At 50.1% G+C, this 24,616-nt stretch overlaps 1 protein-coding gene across 4 annotated transcripts in view; it reads left to right on the top strand.

Moving 5' to 3' along the window:
- Positions 1-24,616, top strand: part of GSG1L (GSG1 like) — a 138,837-nt gene that overhangs the window by 14,670 nt on the left and 99,551 nt on the right. For all 4 annotated transcript variants that reach the window (XM_029948253.1, XM_029948251.1, XM_029948252.1 and 1 more), the window contains exon 2: positions 7,238-7,285. In XM_029948253.1, coding sequence (XP_029804113.1) covers positions 7,238-7,285 — 48 coding nt within the window. The remainder of the gene's footprint in view (positions 1-7,237; positions 7,286-24,616) is intronic.

Below are 24,616 nucleotides of genomic sequence, written 5' to 3'. Positions count from 1 at the left end.
CAGGCGCTGTACCCATTAAACAGGCAAGGAAATGAATGCATAGAGAGACTGGGGGCTCACGTGGCAGGAAATGACAGGGCCAGGCTTTGAACCCAGCTCTGCTGATCCCAGAACCCAGGCTCTTGGCCGCTCTGCTATCCTGCCCTATCCCAAGCTGTTGCTTCAAGGAGAGTCCATTGAGATTGGATGGGCCGTCACTAAGATGACTTACTATTGGTTTTCTAATTTGAAAATAGATTTTCCCCCCAAGTCAGATTGGAGGGTAAATTTCAGCTTCGCTGCATGTTGGATCACCCAGGGAACTTTTAAAACCCCACTGAAGTTTAGGTCGCACGCTGATCAATTAAGTCAGGGTCTCCATGGGTGGGACTTGGGCTTCCCAGGGCTGAGAACCACTTAATGTGGATGACCTGTAGGATCCTTCCCAGCTTTCTTGTTCCCCAGCTCACAGAAGATACACTGCCATCAGGTGGCAGTGACATGCCACAGCTCCATGATCTAATTGACAAGCCTCAGTCTGAAGAGATAAAGTGTACTTATCTTTAGTTTTATACCACAATTAAATCCCTTAGTTAAACGTACCAACTTAATGATAATTGACAAAGATGTTTTAAAAGCAACCTCTAAAAGCAATAAGGCAATATGGTGCAGTTTGATATCTTTCTCACAAATGGTTAGCTAATTTTTATCATGGGGACCAAGGGTTTGGAGAAAAAGCTTCCTTCTGTGTTTGGATGTCAGTTATTAGATTTGTTGACTATTGAACGATCCAGTCTTCCTTACGTCATTACTATGATTTTTCCTTAACCTTCAGCATTGCCCTGCATAGGCAGTGTGGGCCAAATCTGGCCACCTCTGCTCAAACATCTTCTGTTCAGAATTGTCCGTGTAAGCAGAAATAGAAGTGTGAGAGCCATTGTATTTGGTCCCTGGTGGATTTTCCCTGTCTGGACTGAGGTGTGTTCTCAGGGGGTTCCTTCCAGGGACTGACATCGCTGTGCAGTGGGAGTGGTTAGCTGCAGGAGGAAACTCTGACATAGCAAGTTGGACTAGATCGCTGGAAAAACTTTAGGGCATAGAGTTTGGAGTCTACAGACCTGGGCTGAGTCTTGCTCAATCCTGACTTGAGCAAGTCATTGAGAAGTCAGAGCCTTGGTTTGCTTGTCTCTAAATAGGGATTCTCAGAGCCACATCATTGCAGATTATTCTAAAAAACTAGGAATGGGAGGAGTATCCTCAACCTGACAAAGATTGTCTATGGGAAACCTACAGCAAACGTCATACTTACTGCTACCAGAGTGAATGCTGTCCCCCTAAGATCAGGAACAAGACAAGGACGTTTGCTTTTGCCAGTTCTATTCAACATTACACTGGAGGTTTTAGCAAGAGCAGTTAGGCAAGAAAAAGAAATAAAAGACATTGAGATTGGAAAAGAAGAAGTAAAACTATTTGTGTTTGTGGATGGCATGATCTTGTATAGAGTAAATCCTGAGAATCCACTAGAAACTATTAGAATATAGAAGCATATTGAGCAAGATTGCAGGGTACAATACACAAACATTAATATTATTTTTATATCCTAGAAGTGTATAATCTGAAAATGAAATTAAGAAAACGATTCTATGTACAATAGCACCCAAAAGAATAAAATTCTCAGGAATAAATCTAACAAAAGAAGTACAAAACATATATTCAACAAACTACAGAACATTATTGAAGGAAATTAAAGATCCAAATCAATGGAAGGGCATCCCATTTTCATGGATTGGAAGACTTAATATTATTAAGGTGGCAACATTCCCCACATTGATAGATAGATTCAGAGCAATCCCTGTTAAAATGTGAACTGGCTCTTTTTTCAGAAATTGGCAATTTGATTCTAAAATTCATATGGAAATTCAAGAGATCCAGAGTAGCCAAAATCATCTTAGAAATGAAAAACTATTTCAAAACTTAACTATAAAGCTATAGTAATCAAAATAGTGTGGTACCTTTAATAAGGATAGACATATAGATCAATGGAATAGAATTGAGAGAAGAAAATAAACCCTTCCATTTATAGTCAATTATTTTTGATAAGGGTGCCGAGATAGTCCAATGGGGAAGAATAGCCTTTCAACAAAGGGTGCGGGGACAATGGGATGTCAGCATGCAAGTGAATGGAGTTGGACACCTTTTGTATATCTTATGCATAAGTCAACATCCAATAGATGACAGATCTAAAGGTAATAGTTAAAATGAAAAAAACTCTTAGAAGAAAGAATAAGAGTGAATCTTTATGGTGTTGGGCTAGGCAAAGCCTTCTGAGATATGACACAAAAGTACAAGCAACAAAAGAAAAATAGATAAATTGGACTTCAACATTTAAAACTCTTGCACATCAAAGGGCAACAGCAAGACAGTAGAAAGACTGTTCACTGAATGGGACCAAATATTTGCAGTCAGATATCTGATAAAGTACTCGTATGCGGAATATATAAAGAGCGCTTACAACTCAATAAAATGACAAAATAATCCAATTAAAATGGGCAAAGCATCTGAATAAACATTTCTCCAAAGATGAAATGCAAATGGCCAAGAAGCACATGAAAAGATGCTCAACATCACTAGTTATTAGGGACCTACAAATCAAAATGACGAAGAGGTACCACTTCCCACCTACAAGGATGCCTATACTAGTAATAATCTAAAAAGATACAATAACAAGTGTTGACCAAGCGGTGGAGAAATTGGAACCCTCCTACTGCTAGTAGGAATGTGCAATGTTGCACCTGCTTTGGAAAACAGTCTAGTAGTTGGTTCCCAAAAAGGTTAAACATAGAGTTACCAGGATTTCCACTCGTAGGTATAGAGAAATGAAAACGAAGAGATGTGACAATTTGCCCACACAAAATCTTGTACATGGATGTTATCCATAGCCAAAAAGTGGAAATAAAGCCAAGTCCAGCAACCAACGAATGGATAAATACAATGTGATGTATCCCTGCCGTGGAATATTATTCAGCCATAAAAGGGGAACAAAGCACTGAAACAGGCTACGACATGGATGAATTCTGAAAACATCACACTAAGTGAAGGAAGCCAGATACAAAAGGCCACATTCTGTATGATTCCATTTTTGTGAAATGTCCAGAAGAGGCAAATCCATAGAGAAGGAAACTCCATCAGTGGTTGCCCGGTGCTGGGAGGCTCGGGGGAAATGGGATTACCTGGTAATGAGTGTGGTGGTTTTTGGGGGATGATGAATGTGTTCTAAAGTTCATTGTGGTGATGGTCACACAATCTTGTGAATATGCTAGGAATACACTAAAAACCTTTAGTTTTTATTTATTTTTAATTTTTAAAAAATGCTTATTTTTGAGAGAGAGAGACAGTGTGCAAGTGAGGGAGGGGCAGAGAGAGAAGGAGACACAGAATTTGAAGCAGGCTCCAGGCTCCAAGCTGTCAGCACAGAGCCCAATGTGGGGCTCAAACCCACAGACCATGAGATCACGACCTGAGCCAAAGTCGGACGCTTAACTGACTGAGCCACCCAGGTGCCCCTAAAAACCTTTAAATCGTGTATTTTAAATTGGTGAACAAGGGTACCTAGGTGGCTCAGTCCGTTAAGCAGCCAACTCTTGGTTTTGGCTCATGATCTGGAAGTCCATGAGTTCGAGCCCCGAGTTGGGCTCTGTGCTTATGTTTTAAAACCTGCTTTGGGGGGCACCTGGGGGCTCAGTCGGTTAAGCGTCCGACTTCGGCTCAGGTCATGATCTCACGGTTCATGGGTTCAAGCCCCGCGTCAGGCTCTGTGCTCACAGCTCCGAGCCTGGAGCCTGCTTCCGATTCTGTAGCTCCCTCTCTCTTTGACTCTCCCCTGCTCATGCTGTCTCTCTCTGTCTCTCAAAAATAAATTTAAAAAAATTAAAAATAAAGAAAAACCTGCTTGGGATTCTCTCCACACCCCCCCACGTCTCCCCTGCTCACACTGTCTCTGTCTCAAATAAATAAACTGTTTATTTGAACCATATGACATGTGAAGCATATCTCAATGAAACTGTTAAAGAAGAAGAGGAGGTACACCAATCTTACATGTTACCACGAGCCCACTGGTGGTGGGAAGACGCTGATGTGGGGCCAGGAGACCCAGAGCTGTAGGGCTGGCTTTCCCTCCCATCCGGAGGCACAGAACCAAGGGCCCGGGATGCTTGCACGGACTCATAAGAATGTTTTAATTTCTTTTAAAATCAGAAGAAAAGGGTGCTTGGGTGACTTATTCATTTAAGCGTCCTGCTCTTGATTTCAGCTGATTCCAGGTCCACCCCGATCCCAGGGCTGAGCCTTGGGTTGGGCTCTGTGCTGAGCATGGAGCCTGCTTGAGATTCTCTCTCTCTCTCTCTCTCTCTGCTCCTCCCCTGCTCGCATGCCCTCACTTTCTCTCTCTCAAAAAAAAAAAATCAGAAAAAAAAGATAAACTTCTAGGTGATGAAAACTTTTAATATTTAATGTTAACGTATTTGTCTTTAACCGATGCAATTGTAAAATATGATTTTTAACTTAATTTAATTTCTTTATTTAGGAAGGAGCCCAACAGGCCAAAGTGCCTTGGACCCACCAGGTCTGAACACACAGAGCCCTGGGTGGTGTCGGTCTGAATTTGACCACTAAAGTTTTCTCTCTCCAGATTTTGAGAAAATCGTAGAACGTTAAAGAAAGTGGGAAACAATTGATTCAAATCCGTCCATTCTGGCTTGCCCCTGTTCTCCCTCCTCCTCCTCCTCCTCTTCCTCTGTCGTCGTCGCCTTCTTCTTCTTCTTCTTCTTCTTCACTGTCCTTTCTAGTTCTTGGCTGTCAGCAAACATCTCTTTCCGCGGGTTCTAATCTTGGTACCTCTGACTTGCTGAGTGGCCTTGGTTGGTCACTCTGTGGCCCTGAGCCTTATTTTCTTCATCTGTGAAGGGAGGTGAGGAGTTGTAACTCAGCATAGAGCAGGGGGTGGGGAGGAATGAGCATGAGGGAACCACCATCCAGCCACCTGTGACCTCATGAATCTTTGGAAGGGGTGACGTAAATAAGACAGGAATCCACTCCTTAGCTGGGCACTCAAGACCTTTTGTGGTCTGACCCCCACCTTCCTTCTAGCCTCATCTGCCAGCACACCCCTTCTCTCTTTGTAGGCAGCCGGAAGGACGTTCAGGATCCCATAGGGACTTCCAGGGACCTTCTTAGAGAAGAACTTTGGAAGCATCAAGCAGACACATGCATTGAGAATGCTGGAAGCTTCTAGATCTTTTTTTGCCCTCCAACCCACATTTGCTCCATTTTGATACAAAAAAATCTATGTCCTTGCTGGGATCAGCAGTAAAATCCTTAAACCAGGGGTGGTAAGCTGCCCTACAGGTTATCCAATCCAGGGTCTCCGAGGCTGGCTGGGTGGCCTCAGTGAGGCCGTGAGGCCAGGATGGGCGGGGACTGTGGCCAACGTGAAGGCTTGTCCCCTGCATGAGGGGGCAGCATCTGCCCGGCCCCTGTGGCTGTTACTGGGTGCGCTGGGGGCCCAGCACAGCCGGCGTTTCTGATTCTGCGTCTGGACTTGCAGGAGACATTTTCCCCACGTTAGGATCCTGTGTGGGCTGAACAAGACGTGTCTGTGGGCGAGGGTCCCGTGTGTGCTGCCGCTGTGACCATGGGGCTGGGGGCTGGGCCATGTGTCCTCGGTGGTCAGCGCAGTACCCAGCAGCGAGGAAGCCCCGGCAGAGACCAAAGATTTGTGGTTTCTTGCAGGCCTAAGGTTTGGGTATGAGGCTTTCACTCATTCATTCATCCATTTGTTTATTCATTCATTCATATACTCCTTCAGCAAATATTTAATTTATTATGCACTCATTATGTGCCAAATGCTGTTTTAGGTGATAGGGCTCCTCAGGAAGAGAAATGGGCAGACAGGGGAGGGATCTCTGGAATATTGAATGGATCAGATGGGAAAGGTCTCCCTGAGAAGGTAACGTTTGAGGAAAGTGATAAAAAAAAAGAGGAAGCATAAGTTATTCAGCTCTCTAAGGGAAAAATGCTCCAGGTAGACATAGCAGCATGTGCAAAGGCCCTGAGGCAGGGGTGTAGCTGGCATGTTTAAATATCAGCAAGGAGGCCCTTGTGGCTGGAGGGAGGGGGAAGCTCAGAGGAGATGAGGTTCAGGGAGGTGATGAGGGGGGACCGATGGCATAGTGAGGACTTGGGTTCTGACCCTGAGTGGACTGGGAACCATGGGAGGGTTCTGAACAGAGAAGGGACATGGTCCATCTCAGGTTATAACAGGATCCTCTGGCCACTGTGTGAATAGGGCAGAAACAGAGACACCCACGGGAAGGCTGCTGTCCTGATCTAGGCGGGAGATGGTGGCTGAGGCAGTGGCGGGGGTGAGAAGGGGGTGGACTCTAGACATGCCGCCAAGCCAGAGCCGCAGACCAGATGTGGCGGCATGAGGGCCAGAGGGAAATCACGGTTGACACTGAGGGTTTGGCCTGAGCACGTGGGAGGCTGGAGTTGCTATTTCCTGAGCTGGGGTCACGCTGAGGATGTGGGGTGCGTCCTTGTGGTGCTCACAACTGGTGGCCCATCCATCCAAGACTCATATGCAAGAGGTGGGATGTCAGGGGCCTGGACATCGCACAGAAGGCCAAGGGGCCGTGAGAGCTTCTAACAGGGGAAGTGTGTCCTTGGTGGGTCCACAGTGCATGTGGGGGCCTTGTGGTGGGGGGAGCCTGAGGGGTGTCAGGTCCCCTGAAGGAACTTGGGCTTCATTTTTCGGGAGGTCATCAGAGGGTTTTGGGCAGGAGAGAGTGTGTGTGCGCATGCGTGTGCTTGCCAGTGTGTGTGACATGATCAGAGCTGTGTGAATCCAAAGCATCCCTCTGGTGGTGGTGGCATGGGGGCCCGGGGAGCCTGCGAGGGGCTGCCCTCCTCCTGGTGGGTCTGGGTGGAGGGGGCCGTGGAAGGGGACTGAGGGCTCAGAGCAGGTGCGAGCGACCGGGCGGGACAGGTTGGATCAGGTGAGAGCAGAGGCGGCCTCCCCAGTGCTGCTCAGCTGAGTTTGCGGATTGGCTGTCCGCGTTCCTTGGGGACACTGAACTTTCCCGGCATAAAGATCAGAGACGCCCGCTTGGCGACAGGGCTCAGGGAAGGGCAGAGGCGAAAGCCTGAAGCCCTTGCTGCCTCTCACATTCTCAAAACCCTTCTTTTTTTTTTTTTTTTGAAGGTGAAACATGTCGCAGTTTCATTGACCTGGCCCCAGCATCGGAGAAGGGTAAGTGTGGCCCCCGCTCAGGTGTGTGAGCCCAGTGCCCTGTGGAGACACTTCCTGTGCGGGTGGCTCCCCAACGTCCCATGAGAGGTCTCCTGCCGCGCCCGTGGGCAGCGGCTCCCCAGGCAGCCTGAACCCTGCAGGGCTGAGTTTCTTACGCTGTTGGGAAGGGGACAGAGGCAGGTGGGATCATCCTGTCGTCTCCCCTGCGCTGTTCCCCCTCCCCCCCCCCCAGTGAGGGGCCCCGAGACTCATTACCCTTCCCTCCTTCCAGGGCACAGCAGGACTTTGCAGGAGGTAGGACGGGTGTGCAGAAGTTGGGGGTCAGGCTAGACCAGTGTCAGGGACACTACCTTCAGTGCAGGACTTGACCTTGGGGCAGGAAGCCAGATGCCCTGTGTCTGTCATCTCAGCAGGTGTGGGGAGGCCCTGGTCACTGTGCAGACATGCCCCCCTGGTGCGCGGGACCCAAGAGCAGAGATTGTGACCCCAGGCGATGGTCCGATGGGATAGGATGGTCGGGGGCCGGCCACAGCCTGTGTGTGGGGCGAGCACAGCACTCAGGATTAAGTTTAGCCACAAGGAATGGTGATTCACAGTCGCTGGCTTCAAATACGCATGTGCCTTGCTTTTATAAAGGTTTGAAAGCAGACAATCCAGGGAGGCTCTCGGGATCCGGAACCTTGCAGCCCCGCTCCACCACCTCCGTGCCTTTGTCTCCATGGTCTCGGGTGGCGGCGGGAGCTCCAGCTCTCACACCTGCCTGCCTTCTGGGCAGCCGTTCAGAGGGGGGAAAAGGAGAAGGGGCCAAGCTTGCTTGTCAACTCCAAGGTTTCTAGAAGCTGCCCACATCACCTGCTCATGAGTCCTTGGCCAGAACATGATCCCAGGGCCAGACTCGGCTGCAAAGGAGGCTGGGAAATGAGATCGCTATCCCGGCAGCCATGCGCTTAGTGAAGTTGGGAGCTTTATTATTATGGAAGAGCAGGAGGATGGATGCTGGAGGGTGCACTACTGAGGGAACGTAGGGTGCAGCTACCTCCCTGCCTACCCACCCCTGCCAGGAGGGAGGAGGTGTGCTCTGATTCTGGGAGTCAGGGTGGGGAAACTGAGGCAGAAGCCCAGTGCTAGAAACTGTCCCAACCAGGGGGAGCTCAGCATGCCTGGCTCAGGGGAAATGCTGAAGTCCGGGGCTTGTGGCCACTCATCCCCCTTGCTGGTGGGGCTGGGCAGTGACTGTGGGTTCAGGGCCTGGAGCGTCTGTCTCTGACCCATCCCGGGTGTTGGCAGAGCGGGTGTGGGTGAGGGGGATGTGTGTCACGGAGGCTGGTAATGTCCCTGTCTCACAGACACTGAGACAGGGACCCTCCGGCCCAGGAGGAGGCCCAGACACCCTGCCCAGCAGGATTTTTGCGGTGGGCATTTCCTCCTCGGCTTCCTAGTGACTGTGCCAAGTTTGGCCTCTGCCTGGGGCCCCCCTGAGTTCTCAGCTGAGCAACTGGGCCCCCGGCTTCTAAACTGAGGTCAAGAGGGGCACCTGGGTGGCCCAGTTGCTTAAGCATCCTATTCTTGGTTTCGGCTCAGGTCATTATCTCCTAGTATGTGGGATCGAGCCCCGTGTCAGGGTGGACCCTGCTTGGGATATTCTCTTTCTCCCTCTCTCTCTGCCCCTCCCCTGCTCGCTCTCTCTCTCTCTCTCTCTCTCTCTCTCTCTCTCTCTCTCCCTCAAAATAAATACACTTTTAAAAAGTTTAAACTGAGGTCAAGAAGCGCGAGGAACACTCCTGGTTAATACGTAGCAGACGTTCACTGAGCGGTTCCTGCGCACCAGGCACTCCACGGCATTAACGAAGAAGCCTCCCCGCAACTTTGGGGGGCTCGCAAACTCACCCCACTTGGCCGATGGGGAATATGAACCTTAGGGACATGGAGCCACTTGCGTCTGGCTGGGGCGGAGCCCAGACTTCAGCCCCCCTGTGCTGTATGGATGATTCAAACCGGTGCCCGGAGGCGGCCCCTCGAGACCGCTCAGCCCAGCACCCCCAGGCCTCGGAGCTCCGGGCTCAGCTGTGCACCCCGCCCCCCCCGCCCCGCTGGCCTCCAGGAAGCACGGTTTGTATGCGCGCGGAAACGTGTGTGCGCGTCGGGTTGAGGCTGGGTGTACAGACGCACGACGTGCACGTGTCTCCTATGTGGACATGCACACTCGGTGGTGGCAGAGCAGGTTCTCGCATGTGCCCGTGTGAAAGTGTGTGCACGTGTGCGTCTGTGTGAGCACGTGTGTCCAAATGTGAGCATACATGCGTGCGTGTGCAAGTGTGAGCAAGTGTGGAGTGCATACACGTTTGCATCCGTGTGAGTACATGCATGTGTCCAAGTGTGAGCACGCACCTGTGTGTGTGCACGTGTGAGCAGGTGGATTGAGTACATGTGTGTGCGTGTCCATGTACAGGGGCAGACGGGTGTTCACGCCTCCTCCTCGAGGCCGCCGACCTTTATTCCTGCTTCTTGGATGAGGACCCAGGGCCCCGAGAGATCGGATGTTGTGTTTTACCAGCCCCGTGATGTTTCCCTCAGGGCCTGGCAGACACGTCGAGGACCCTGTGGCTGTGTGTGTGTGTGTGTGTGTGTGTGTGTGTGTGTGTGTGTGTGTAAGTGTCTACGAGAGGCTGAGTGGGCTGCCTTTGCAGCCAGGCTGCGGAATGATGTTCACTGTCCTCGCTGCTCTCAGCAGTTCGCCGTCCCCTCGGATGGGCGGGGCTTGTCGGGCCGCTGCTCTGGCCTGTCCCCCGGCCCCTGACCCCGGGCCCTCGGGAGATACTCGCAGGAATGTGACGCTTGTGGGTCTGGCCCTTTGCTCACCTCTTGCAGTGACAGTCCATGTCACCGGTGAGGGCCTCGAGCTGCCGAGATGGCCAAACGGGGAGTCCGGGCGGGGCTTTGAGCCCACGTGTGCTCTCTCCCACCGCCCACCAATCTCCTGTCCCTGCGCCCGCTCGCTCTGTGAGTCCCCTTCTGGTCTGCCAGGTATGGTGATGATCATGACGCTCACGCCAACTGGCATTCCTGCAGTGCTTACCACATGCCAGGCTCAGTTCTGAGAACTCTGCACACGCTGGCACATTTTAATCACCGTTTTACAGGGCAGGAAACTGAGGCATGGAGAGTTAATTGGCTTGCCCAAGGTCATACAGTTAGGATGCTGTGTTTGAACCTGAGCCCTTAGACTCTTAAATGCCCAGTTCTTCTGCTGAAGAGTGCAGCCTTCCAAGACTGAATGAGTGTGTGTGTGTGTGTGTGTGTGTGTGTGTGTGAGAGAGCAGGTAGTGCTTTGAGAGTGTGTGGACATATCTCGTGCGTATGCTTTCATGCTAGTGGGTGAGCACATGTGTGTGTGGGCATGTACATGTGTGCAAAGGTGAGACTGTGCATGTGCATGGAGGCGTGGATGTGTGTGTTGTGTATGGGTGCACGTGTGCATGTGCACAGGGTGTGTTCATGTGTGAGCAGGCATGGATACGTGTACATGTGTGTGTGCACGCATGTGCACAGATGCATTGGTGTGTGTGCACATGTACATGTGTATAGGTTCATGGTGTGTGTGCATGTGCATAGATGCCTGGTGTGTGAGTGTGCATGGATGTGTGTACATGTGTTTAGATGTGTGGTGTGTGTCCATAGATGCGTGTGTGTGCATGTGAGCATGGATGGATATGTGTGTGTGCTTGGGCATAGATGCATGGATGAGTGTGTGCATGTGTGTTTGTGTAGATGCATGGTGTGTGTCCCTGTGTGAGTGTGCATGGATGTGCGTGTACATGCACACGGATGCATGGATGTTTGCACGCATGTGTGAACGTGGGTGTGTGCTGGGTGATACTCCCCATTCCTTCTTCACCAAGTCCTCTGAACCAAGTTCAGGGTGTCCTCAGTCTAGGTCTTCCCTTTCTCCCTGGCATCCTCCCACCTGGCAATCCAGAGTCATGCTTTACAGGCCCTTCACAAATGCCCCCCCTCTTTGTCATTTTCCCAGGGCCCTCTTGCCCCTTGCTTCCCGACCCTGTCCCCTGGAAAATTATTTGTCTGTCGCCAGTATTTTTACCATGACATGCATCTTTCTTAGTTTGTGCTTGACCATTTTAGTTTTGTGCGTCACACGGGAAATATCTTTTTGTTTCATACGAGCCTAAGCCACATCCATTTTTCATCTGGATTCCTGCCACAGACTCTTAACTGCTTACCTCCTTCTGTGGTTGCCCCCTGATTCCCTCGTGCCAGAATGGTTTTTTTAAAGCATAAATCACCTCATGTGAATCCCTGTTTAAAACCCTCCTTGGCTTCCATTGCACTCAGAGAAAAAGTGGACATTCTCGTCACAGCCTGTGAGGTGTGTCAGGCCTGATCCTGCACCTCTGGAGCTCATCTGTGATCTCCCCTCCCTCACCACACCCCAGCGCCCCCAGATCCTTACCATTCCCCGAGTCAGCCAAGCTAGTGTGTGCCTCAGGACCTTTGCACTTGCCATTCCCTGCTCTCAGAACACTGTTCGCTCAGCTCTCTGCACAGCTGCTACCTCCTTGTCATCCAGGTTTCAGTTTGACTGTCTCAGCCTTGGGAAAGCCTGCCCTGAGCATCCGCTCATGGTGACCCTTCCTCCCACTGAGTCCCTCGGCCCCCCTTCACGTCACTTATCACTGCCTGCAGTGTATTCAGTGCTTGCCTGATGAACACTGTCAGACCCATGAGGGCAGGGATTTTGTCTCCTTCGTGATTCACTGTCCCCACTGCCCCGGAGTGAAGCCGGGCACTAACAGGTGCTCCACAACGCCTGTTGAATGAATGAAAACGTGACATGATTTTAACAGTACACACTTGTTATAAAAGTTATAATAATTACTTTAAAACATTTTAAAAGTTTATATTTATTTTTTAAATGTTTCTTTATCTTAGAAAGAGAGCGTGAGCAGGGGAGGGGGCAGAGAGAGAGAGAGGGAGACACAGAATCCGAAGCAGCCTCTGCTGACAGCTCAGAGCCTGACACAGGGCTTGACCTCACGAGCTGTGAGATCATGACCTGAGCTGAAGTCGGACGCTTAACCAACTGAGCCATCCAGATGCCCCTTAAGTTTATTTATTTTTGAGAGAGAGCGAGTGGTGGAGGGCCAGAGAGAGAGAATCCTAAGCAGGCTCCACACTGTCAGCGCAAAGCCCGATGGGGGGCTTGAACTCACCAATCGTGAGATCATGAGATCATGACCTGAGCTGTAACCAAGAGCTGGATGGTCACCTGACTGAGCCACCCAGGTGGCCCCAAAATTACAATTTTTAAATGTGTAAATAAGAAACGAAAGTCTCTTATGAGTCTACCTGTTAGATATTCACAGGTGATTGGTTTATTAGTCCTTGAAGATAGATAGATAGACACACATATACGTACATATTTACACATATATATGTACATGTGTGTAAGTATTTTCATATCCATACATAGAACCCACTCTCATCTTTCAGAACAAGTATGTAATATTCATCACACAGAGACAATTTATGTAACCAGTCCTATAGCTGGACACTCAGATTGGGCCCTGGCTGCGCTTCAGGCCCCTGGGATCGGAGTCGAATAATAGTTTCCTGAACACATATCTTCTTCACGGGGCTGGGGCCCTCTGACGATAGTACTCGTTTCATTTCCCTTGGGGCCTCGGGGGCCCAGCCCAGCGTGGGAGCAGCACTGGCAGAATAGAGGACTAGGACTCGAACCGAGGTCTACCCAGCAGGCCGTGGGGGGCAGAGGAGGAGGGCAAGCGCAAGATGCCTGACCGTCTTCTGAAGATGCGATGCGCAATGACAGATAAGTGGCAGTGCCCGTGTGTTGCAAACCTGACAGTGAGAATACAGAGGGAACCCTTAATGCTTTCTTGTCTTCCTCTTCCCTCTCAAAATCTTGGTCTCTTATTCACTGGGGCAAGCTTCTCCTGCCACATCATTGTGACCAACACGGTTGACCTTCAAACCTAGTGTTATGGTCAGCAACACCTACCGTCGTGCTGGGTAACAAGCAGTCCCGGAGCACGGGCACATTCAACATTAACTTTTTGCTTACACCTTTGTGGGTTGTGTAGGTTCCAGGATGTAGCCTGGGCTCACGTCTGTTCCATGCGCGTTCATTCTGGGGCCCAGGGGGAGGGGACAGAAATGGAAGGTGGCTAATTGCACGAACACATTCTAGATTTTTGCGTGCATCCCATTGGCTAAAGCAAGTCACATGGCCACTGCCAACATCAGCGAGGCAAGAAATACACTACCCACGTGGGGACCCCTGGGACTGACCACAGGCCTCGGGGTTGGTTATCAGTTGGTTGTGCTGGAAATGGCTCGGCCAGACTTCCGGCCGTGTGTGTGTGTGTGTGTGTGTGTGTGTGTGTGTGTGTGTGTGTGATGCTCACTGATTTGCTGGCCAAGGGCTCCCCTGGTCATTATCATCCCAAAGTGACCTATCTATTTCTCCCAAAGGGACCCACATGTTCAGATGGGTTTCCTTGCCAGGTACAGCCTCCGCATATCCTTCAGTGGGACAAACATTTCCTGGGCACCTACTATGTGGCAAAGTCTAGGCTAGGCTTTGGCGGTACAAACAGGAACGAGACAAAAGTCTCTGCCCTATGGGTTGAGAGAGAGCAAAAGAAATGGTTAGTGCACCTTGTGGAAGGGCTGGGGCAGAGGATAAAGAATCGGTAAAGAGGAGGTAAGGATTGGTCCCAAGTCACCTCTCAAGGTGCCCTGTGGGGAATGCCCCCAGCTCCTAGACCCCAGTTGGGAGCTCTCCCTTGCAGGTGGAGGGGCTGTCACTGTGAATGAAATAAGGAACAGACTGAGCCTCCTGTGATTCACAGTCGCCCTCAAGCCCATCAGCTCCTATCTGCTCCTTCTCAGTGCCCATCAACACACACAGTAGGACATGCTTTGGCAAGGGGAAGGGACAGTCTACGGCCCCTCACAGCACCACGGGTTGGAGCCGAAGAAGCCAGACTCAAGACAAAACGTATATAAAGTTTCCATTTCTGTAAGACTGGAAAACAGGCGGAATGAGTCTACACCATGAGAAGTCAGGACCGCGGCTGCCCCTGAAGCCTGACTGGGGGCAGGCGGAGGGCCCTGGCAGCCGGCGACATCCCGATTCTCGGTCCGCGTGCTAGTTACACGGGATATGTTTAGTTTATGAAAATTCATCGAGCCGTATACTTGTGATCCATGCGCTTTTTCTGTCTGGATGTGATGCTTCAAAAAAAAAGTCAAACAATTTCCCACACTGAATTTTAAATTACCCTTCTGAAGTAGAAATCCAACGGAATCAGGACTCTGCTTGAACCCTTTCCCTGGCTCCCAATCTTAAATACCCCCAGGATATTTGAACATGGGCTTCATGGCCCTTTGGGGACCTGGTGCTAGTCTGCTTTTCTCAGTCCACTTCCTACCATCTCTGACGAGGACCCTGAACTCCAGCCCTGTCTTGAATACATTTTTCTCCAGCTCTCCATCATCTGTTGTGCCTCTGTGCCTTTGCACACGCTGTTCCTTCCCTTTGGCCTGCCTTGTGTGCTGTGGGACACTTCTATTTATCCTTCAAAACCCATATCTAAATATGCTGTTTTCTGAAACTCTCCTCCTGAACCTAGATAGATACCCACGGTGACTGGTCCCCAAAAAGCACCCATCATTCTGCATTGAGATCATCTTCTCCATCAGACTGGATGCTCCCGGAGGACAGGCACTGGGTCTTGTCCTTCCGACGGCTCCCATGTCCCAGCCAGAAGGGGTTGGGACACAGCAAGAGTTTAGTAAATGTTTGTGGAAGGAAGCAAGGAAGGAAGGAGGGGATGGGGGGCCATGTTATAGACCATGGGTGACCCATTTGGGTCTGGAAAACTGGATCCTGAGCCAGGAGTCTGTGGTCTCCGCTGACCCTCTGGGCCGAGCTGCATTAGTCACCCCTGCTCCTGTTTCCCAGCGAGTTGGGGTTTCTGGCAGCCACCAGCTGGCAGTTTTTTGTGAAACATTCTCCAAAGCTTGTAGGTTTCATTTGTTTAATATTTCAGGGATGTGTGAGAACGTGGTGGCACCATGGCCACAATCCTGAGTCTTGCCTGAGTCATTTCTCCCTTCAGTTGCTATAATAGTCTCTTGTTGGTTCCCTGAACCTCTCTGTTCCGCGTCTGAAATCGATTTACAATTCTGCTGCTCACTTAATTTATTTAGTGCATTTTATTGATTTATGTCATAGAACTGAAACATGCATAGATCAGAACACGCTGGGCAGGGAAGGAAGAGGACTAACTAACTTTCCCACAGCTGCCGGGGATCTGACATCGGAGCCACACACAGGTCAGCCCGCTGGCTGCGGCCCCGGCACGCCGGGTGGCCGGCTCGTCCCGTGCCTGTGCGTTAATCCTGGGTGATCTTTTCGCTCCGTCCACCTAGGGAACTCTCTGGCAACCGTTGTGAGCCAGCCCAAAGCTCCTGCCTCTGCAAAGCCCTCCCCAGCCCCCAGACTGCTGCTTCAGGCTCCCAGATTACCGGGAACATACCTGTGACACAGGGCCTGGCAAAATGAGGCATCGAGGCTTTCATCCGGTGACACAGAGACGTCAGGACACGCAGAGGCAGGAGACCAGCCCTGGTGGGTGACTGACTCGTCCATCGTTCCCTCTCCCCTGCCATTCTCAGATGATATCGAGATCATTCTCGTAGCCCCTTGGCTGAGGTTAGGGCTCATCAATCATCTGAATGGCCCTGGTCGTTGGTGGAGTCAGCAGTGCCCTGGAATCCTACAGGAAGGTTCTTTCCTGTCCATCCCGATAGACTCATAACACAGGCCACCTCACTTGGTGCCATTCTTGGAGGTGGGACAGACTGCAGCCTTGTGTTCCGGGATGGATCACCGTGACCTTGTCCACCTTGCCGCAGGCTGGTGGTCAGCATCCGTTGGTGCGAGGAGCCCGGGCAGTGAGGGGAGTCACCCACAGCTCCTGCTCGTGAGGGGCCTTCTAGTGGGGGGCAGACGAGGAGGAAGGAGTCACATCTGTGGATCTGGAGGCCCAGAGGGCCGTTGAAGGGGATGATGGCTGTCTGGGTGGGCCATGTGGAAGGGGTGCCATGCAGGGAGGGTCCCGAAGGACGAATGACATAAGGGCCCCAGGGGCTGTCATTCCTGGCAGAACGAACGTCACGCACAAAAGAACGGCATGCCAATCCCTGTGGCAGATGCACCATGCAGTTACTGAATAGATGAAAGGTAGAAGGAAGGTAGAGCCCAGAGAGGTTAAGTGCCTTGCTCAAGGTCACACAGCACTTTTAGGTTTGAGTCAGGCTCACCACCGCCCAGGCTTATGAGGTCTTTCCAGGAGCAGCAGTCCACCCCTCCCCTCCGCCACCCACCCATCCATTCTCATCCATCCATCCCTCCCTCCACCCGCCAGTGTCATTTCCTCCTGCACCGCACATGGTCCTGTCACCTCCCTCCTTCTGAAGTGCTGGATCTGTCCTTTCTGTTCTGAAATTCTGGATTTCTCTAATATGTGCTCTTATTAAAGGTGATTAAATCCTGACGGCTGGTGGAGGCCTGCTTCTGGAGATCACAACATCTAGTGATTGCTTTAGTTGTTCTAATTCCAATTATTCAACATTATCTTTCTAGGTAATTGGGTGTCTGGGTGTCTTGCCTGCTCCCTCTCTCAGAGAGCATCATATTAACCCCAGACAATGACCAGCTTTGGTGTTTCTTAATTGGAAACAGTTTCTCCATGGCAAGAAGACCCTCTTAAGTGTAAACAGTGGTAATTTAAATTTCTAAATGACTCTGTGGTCTTATCATACTTTGGTGTGAGAAATTAGCTTGGACACTTCAACCCAGGCTTTTGCTGGTCAGAGCAGTGGGGGGTGAAGGGAGCCGGGGTTTGCTGAACTGCATGGGGTGTGCAGAATTTGAAGGATGCTAGCTCCTTTCCAGAACCCAGAAAAGTCTTTCCATGGGCTGGTTTCCCTGGACCTCTCCCTGGAATGGAATCAGCAACAAGACCCTTCTATTTAGCCCAGGTCTTGCATCTGCAAAGAGCTTTCACTTTAGACACATGATGATTCCTTCAAATGAAGTTAGACATACAGCAACAAATCAGGTTCGCCACGTTCAGTTATGCGGGTTACTCACTGTGCAAGTCTGGGAGTCATGGTCCATACCGGGTCTACGTGAATGACTTAGGATTGGGCAGTACGTAGCCTGTACAGCTGTACCTATACCTCCACCTCAATGCTGAACCACTCTGCCTAGTATGAGGTGGGAATTGTGACCCTGTTTTGTCGTGTTTCCTTGATTTAATCGATATCATTTCATTGGTATAATTTAGGAACTGTGAATTGCATAGGCTTTAAATGTACAGCTCAGTGCGCTTCAAGAAATGCATACATGCATGTAGCCCACACTCTTGTCAAGATAAAGAACTATGGCCCCGGGTGCCTGGGTGGCTCAATGGGGTGAGCGTCGACTCTCAGTTTCAGCTCAGGTCATGATCTCATGGTTTGTGAGTTCGAGCCCTGTGTCGGGCTCCATGCTGACAGTGTGGAGCCTGCTTGGGATTCTCTTTCCCTCTCTCTGTGCCCCTTCCTCTTTGCTCTCTACCTCTCTCTCTCTCTCAAAAAAAAAAAACATTAAAAAAAAAGAACAGTGGCCAGCTTCATGGGATGTGATCTATATGGTCATATAAGGTCTCATGTATAGAAGGGTGTTACATTTGGTTTAATGCTCTATGGTCACTGTCTTGAAATTCTTAATAATTTTTCTAACAATAGGTGTAGCATTTTCATTTTGTGCTTCCTTCCCAATTTGGGCCGTGTGCTGCCCCCCGCCATATTATTATTTACTATTTCTTTTTACATTGATTCAATTAGAAAGTCTACTTTTTAAAACCTCATCCTGAGTAATGATACCCATCAACTTCCAGTTTTAGTGTGTTGGGTTATTCTTTCCAAGATGCTTTAGAATAGAATAGAATAATATATTATTATTATTATTTTGATATATAATAGATAATATATAATAGATAATAATAATAACACCTCCAATTTTTCACTGTTTTACCAACACCCCAGGCCCAGTGGGGCCCCCAACAACTTGATGGGGTGTGTGTTGCTGGTATGCTGAGCCACAGGTGGGGAAACTGAGGCCCAGAGAGATGAAGTCAGCTTACCCAAATGACCATATGGGCTGTGATGGCAGAGTGGGGTGGGAACCTGGGCGTGGAGCCCTGTGCCTCACCGTCCCACCGGCTGCCTCAAAATGAGGGATTAAAATAGAAAAGAGGGGCGTCTGGGGGGCTCAGCTGGTTGAGAGTCCAACTCTTGATTTCGGCTCAGGTCATGAGCTCATGGTTTGTGAGTCCGAGCCCCACATCTGGCTGTGCGCTGACAGTGCAGATCCTGCTTGGGATTCTCTCTCTCCCTCTCTGCCCCTCCCCTGCTTGTGCTCTCCCCTGTGCCTCTCAAAATAAATACGTAAACATTAACAAATAAGATAAAATAAAGTGGAAAAGAATCTTAAAACGACTCGGGACTGGGAAGGACAGAGGTCTTAATGAAAGAGTAGGACGCGTTAATGCTGGCCAGACGGGGCTGGGCAAGAAGAAAGAGCCACCACCCTGCGTGGGAATGTGACTCGTGATCCCCGCCCCACATGCACCCTCCTTTGCTTCCTTCCTCTTCTTTTTCTTTAATGTTTATTTTTGAGAAAGAGAGAGAGACAGAGTGTGAGCAGGGGAGGGGCAGAGAGAGAGGGAGACACAGCATCAGAAGCAGGTTCCAGGTTCCCAGCAGTCAGCACAGAGCCTGATGTGGGGCTCGAACTCACAAATTGTGAGATCATGACCTGAGCCCGAGTCAGTCGCCTGACCACCTGAGCCACCCAGGCGTCCCCTTCCCTCGCTTCCTTCTTGTTGCCTCTCTGGTTCCAAGAAGAGAGTCCAACCCTCAATGCCTGCACCATCCAGGTCTGAAGGGCACAGAGATTTGATCTCACCTGCTCCATTTTGCAGATGAGGAAACTGAGTCCCCAAGGGGAAAAAAAAAAACACCTCTCCATGGCTGCCATGGGCTGAGTACAGTGAGCATGCCAACTGAGTACTCTTGAGAAATGGGGTCCCCACTCTGGAGCAGCTTCCCCCAGGCCAGCACATATTGAGCTCCTGCTGCATACCAGTCTCTTCCAGGCATGTCGTACCGTCTGATCCCCTTAACAGGCTGCAGAATAGGTCTTCTTACTGTCACCCCTCTTTCAGGACAAAAAGCCAGGGCTCTGATAGGTTCAGGAACTTGCTTCTGGTCCTGGCACAGGCAGAGCTGGGATTTAAACGCAGAGCTCCTGAGTGCAGCGTCCATGCAGAGCGTGGGCTCCGGATTCAAATCCTGACTCTGCCTCACTAGCTGTGGGTCTCGGGCATGCCGCTTCTCCTCTTGATGGTTCACTTTCTTCACCTCTAAAATGGGGATGATAGCGTCTACTTGGTGGGATTCTTCTGAGAATCAAATGGAATATTCCAGCGAGGGGCTGGCTCAGGGTCTGGCTCAGTCAATGCAGCTCGAATGTTCCGGTGTGTTTTCCCCGTCTCCTGAGTTCAGCCCCATCAGCAGGAATGCTAACTCAGAAAGTAACTCAATTTTCATTTATTTCTACTTGACTAACCTTTATTGAAGTACCACAGGATCCCATTGACGGCTAGATACTTCCACACCCCCTGTTTCCTTTAATTCTTTCGACAGCTCTTTGGAGCAGGTGCTGTGATTTCTGGTGTACACCCAGGGAAGCAGACTCAGAGAAGGAGAGCTACTCACCCGGGGCCACACAGCAAAGTGACGCATCCCTCAGTCCCGTGCTGTCGCTGCCACGCCTCACAGGTCTTTCTGCTCTGCCTGGTGCCTCCTGGCCCCTCTTCTGCTCCTCAGGCCTGGAACATTCTTTGGTTGGCCTTGCTGTGTGTTCTGAGCCAGCCAGGCGGCCCCATTGGCTCACAGCTGTCAGGGACTGCGTGGAGCAGAGGGAGGCGGCAGCTGAGGGGCCCCACGGCTGCTCCTGTTCCCGGCACCCTCTGCCCCTCACACATGCCATCTGCCGGCTTCGACCGCCTCATCATTTGCAACCATCTGCCGGGCTCCCTGGAGGGTCTGCAAAGCCCTAGGATGTAACGCACAACCCAAACAGGCGCCTTTTGCCTGCGTGGGGAGCAGAGACGTTCAAGGCCCTGAAACCCTACCGCGCCTCGAAGCCTCCAGGAGCTACACATCCAAGAGAGAAGCCCTTTCCAAAGGAATGTTCTAGAAGGCTGAAGCCTCTGCCCCGATTAACTGCCCAGGAATTGACTCCTGCGGCCCTGATGTGGACCCCAGAGCCAGCCCCACTCTCCCAGCCTTGGCTTCCCTTAGGCTTTGGCCTGAAATCTCATTTTGAGTTTAGGAAGTCTGGCGTCTCTTGGCAGGGATGCCTGGTCCCCTGCTGGTCCACAGACTCGCTGGCCTCTTGGGCGTCATCGGACTTTGAGCACGCGTTTTGCCGGAGGCCGAGAGAGGCCGGACAGGGAGGAGGGAGAGGGGCTGCTTCCGCGGGCGGGAGGAAAGACAGTGTCCGGTTGGTCTCCGCACTCGTGCCCCTTGCCTGGCCCGTCTCTGGTGGCCAGGACAGAGGCTGTCGATTTTATTCCTTAGCTTTACATTTTTGCATTTTTTGTTTTAGTTTAGTTTAGTTTTGTTTTTTTGGTAACAGCGTTGCTGAGATAGGATTATGTACCATACAGATTTGCCTACTTAAACGTGTACGGGTCAGTGGTTTTTAGTATATCCAGGAATGTACAACCGTTGCTACTATCAATTTTAGAATATTTCCATCGCCCTGAAGACAAACCTTGTTCCCTCAACTTTCACCCTTCAGTCCTCCAGTCCCACAGACTCACACAATCAGGGAGCTGCTTCCTGTGGATTTGCCAGTTTTGGACACCCATGAATGGAGTTGTATAACATGAGGACTTTTGTGCCCGGCTCCTCTCACTTAACGTGTTTCCAAGGTTCGTGCACAGCATAGCAGGTGTCAGTTCTTCATTTCTCTTTATTGCCAAAAAATAGTTCATTTTGTTTACCTTTCATTTATTTATTGAAACTTAAAAATTTTTAATGTTTATTTATTTTTGGGAGAGAGCATGAAGGGGAGAGGAAGAGAGAGAGAATCCCAAGCAGGCTCCATACCGAGCATGGAGCCTGAGGTGGGACTTGAGCTCATGACCGTGAGATCACGACCTGAGCCAAAGTCAAGAGCCGGATGCTTAACCGATTGAGCCACCCACATGCCCTTATTTAGTGAAACTCTTTAAAATTGAGAAATATAGTACAATTCAGAAAAATACATAAAATAGAAACATGTAGCTTAATAATCTATTGTAAAGCAAAACCCTTATTCCCAGGGAGGTCAAGAATGAGATTACTGCTGGCACCCCCCACCCCCAACCCCCAGGAAATGTGTTTCTTCACAAGTGAGGTCAACTCCTGCCCCCAGGGGAGAGCAATCACTGTCTGGCTTAAGTGGGGGAGAGGAGTAGGGGACGCAAAGCATGGCTCACCACCTGTTTGTGTAAATAAAGTTTTATTGAAACACAGCCACATCCATTCTCTTATATAGGTAGAGCTTTTGTGCTATAATGGCAGAATTAAGTGGTTGTGAGAGAGACCACATGGCCTCTGGCTCATAATGCTCTCACCTGGTGGAAGGGGCTAGGCAGCTCCCTGGGGGGTTATAAGGTATGAACAGCCGTCAGGAGGGTGGAACCCTCATGACCTAGTCACCTCCCAGAGACCCCACCTCTAGACACCATCATGTTGTGAGGCAGAATGCCAACTTACGAATTGCAGGAGACACGAATATCCAGTCTATAGCAATCATATGATATTGCTAGCTGTGTTTTGTGCATTTTCATTGCAATGTTAGATTCCACATTATGATGATATATCTTGTGTTTGTTCATTCTACTTTTTTTAATGTTTATTTTTGAGAGAGAGACAGACAGGGTGCAAGCAGGGCAGGGGCAGAGAGGGAGAGAGGGAGAGAGAATCTGCAGCAGGCTCCAGGCTCTGAGCTGTCAGCACAGAGCCCGATGCGGGGCTTGAACCCATGAACCGTGAGATCATGACCTGAGCTGAAGTCAGATGCTTAACCAACTGAGCCACCCACGCACCCCTGTTCATTCTACTCTTTATAGATGTATGGGTCATTTTCTGTTTTTATTAGGAATAACGCTGCTGGTTCTTCAAGTGTGATCCCAAGACCAGGAGCTTGTTAGGAATGGAAGTCTTGGGTCCACCACAGAGCTCCCGAACAAGAGACTCTGGGTCTGGGGCCAGCAATCTCTGTTTGACAAGCCCTCTGACAAAGGACTCCTGTTTTGAGAATCATCGTTCTAGTGTTTACCTCGACATGGACTTGCTTGGTCAACTTTGTGTATCCACAGTTTTACAAAGCAAGGCCTTCCCAGTTTCCAAAATGGGTGTCTCAGTCTCTGCTCCCACTAATGGGATATGCGAATTCCCACTGCTCTAGCCTTGACAATACTTAGCTTTATCAGAAAGTAAAAATTTTCCAACCTGATGGATGAGAAACGGTATCTCACTGTGGTTTTCAGTTTTCACTTCCGTGATTACTAATGGGGTTGAGTGTCTTCTCATGTTGATGGCTATTTGGATTTTCTCTTGTGGTGCCTGTTCACGTCTTCTGCCTGCATTTCTGTTGGTTTGTCTGTCTTTTCCGTATTGATTTATAGAACTTTAAAACATTTTTTTACATAGTTTAACCTTCTGTTGCTTATAGGTTTTTCAAATTCCTTTTCTCATTTGGTAGCTTACCTTTTCACAGATGTCTTCTGATGAACAGACGTTCTGAATTTTTTTTATTGTGGTAAAATGTACGTAACATAAAATTGACCATTGTAATCATTTTTAAGTACCTTCGTGTCGCTATACAACCATCACTACCAGCACTCTCCAGAGAGCTTTTTCATCTCCCCCAACTGAAACTCTGCACCCATGAACCATGAGCTCCCCATTTCTTCACCTCTCTGGCCCCTGGCAAGCACTGTCCCAGGCCCACTTTCTGTCTTTAAGAATTTGGTTACTGTAGCGGGAGGCTGGGTGGCTCAGTCGGTTAGGCATCCAACTCTTGATTGCAGCTTGGGTTGTGATCTCAAGGTTGTGAGATTATGCCCTGCACTGGGCTCTGTGTGGGCATGGAGCCTGCTTAAGATTTGCGCTCTCTCTCCCGCTCCCCCTCCCTTGCACTCTCTCTAGCGGCTGACTCTCTAGCTGCACCCACACCACTTCTGGCCTCATGAGAAACACTCCAGTGCTCTTCCAGGTCCATTTGTCTGGGGACCTTTTGCATTCATTTGCCCCTGCACTGTGCTGGGTGCAAGATAACTTGTTACTGTCCTGGTCTTTCCTTGGAAGATCGAGTGGTTCTTCTTTCTGCTCTAAGGTTTCCTAAAGTCTGCTATTCTCTCTATCATGGGATGACGTGCGTGCGTGCACATCTGTGTTGGGGGAGGGTGCAGGGACCCACTTCAGTGATCTACTCCAGCATCCTTGCTTTCTTCACTTCCCCTGGTCTAGTAATCCAGGCTACCATAAGAAAGACACCCCCAAATCTTAGGGGCTTTCCATGATAAGAGTGGATTTTCTGCTCCCACGGAGTCCAGTGTGGGTGATCTAGGCAGGCACCCTTCCACAGGCTCATCCAGAGATTCAGGCTCCTTCCTTTGCAGGACTTTGGAGTGTTTTCTGTTGAGCCAGTGGCTGGGGAGAGGGTGGGGGATGGTGGGGACAGTCCCTAAGGGTCAGGCTTAGAAGCAGCTCAGTTCATTCCCACCCACAGTCCTTGGGCCAAAACTCAGCCTTATGGCTGCCTTCAACTACAACGGGTGTAGGGAAATGTAGTTTAATGTGTGCTCACGAGGAAGAAGAAATGGGCACCGGTGATACAGAAAAGTCCCTGACATGCCCTCCGGCTTCCCTTCCTCTGTGCCCCAGACTAGGGGAGCTTCATTAAGCAGAGGACGTGGAGGAGAGGGGAGGTGGCCCGGACTTTCTTCCATTCTTCTAAATATATCATTCACAGTCCAAACTGTGGCGTTTGAACTTAAAAGTCCAGACTTGTGCAGCGTGGCAGCCTTGTTCTTGTGGCCTGAGAGCTGGTCTGGCTTTTTTCTACGGTTCCAGCCTTCCCCTACAGCAATGCATACAGGTGGCAAAGGACAGAGT

Source organism: Suricata suricatta, chromosome 8 (assembly GCF_006229205.1).
Source record: "Suricata suricatta isolate VVHF042 chromosome 8, meerkat_22Aug2017_6uvM2_HiC, whole genome shotgun sequence".
In the NCBI taxonomy this organism is placed as follows: Eukaryota; Metazoa; Chordata; class Mammalia; order Carnivora; family Herpestidae; genus Suricata; species Suricata suricatta.
The sequence above is the reverse complement of the archived record's forward strand: the minus strand, read 5'-3'. Positions and strand labels throughout refer to the sequence as shown.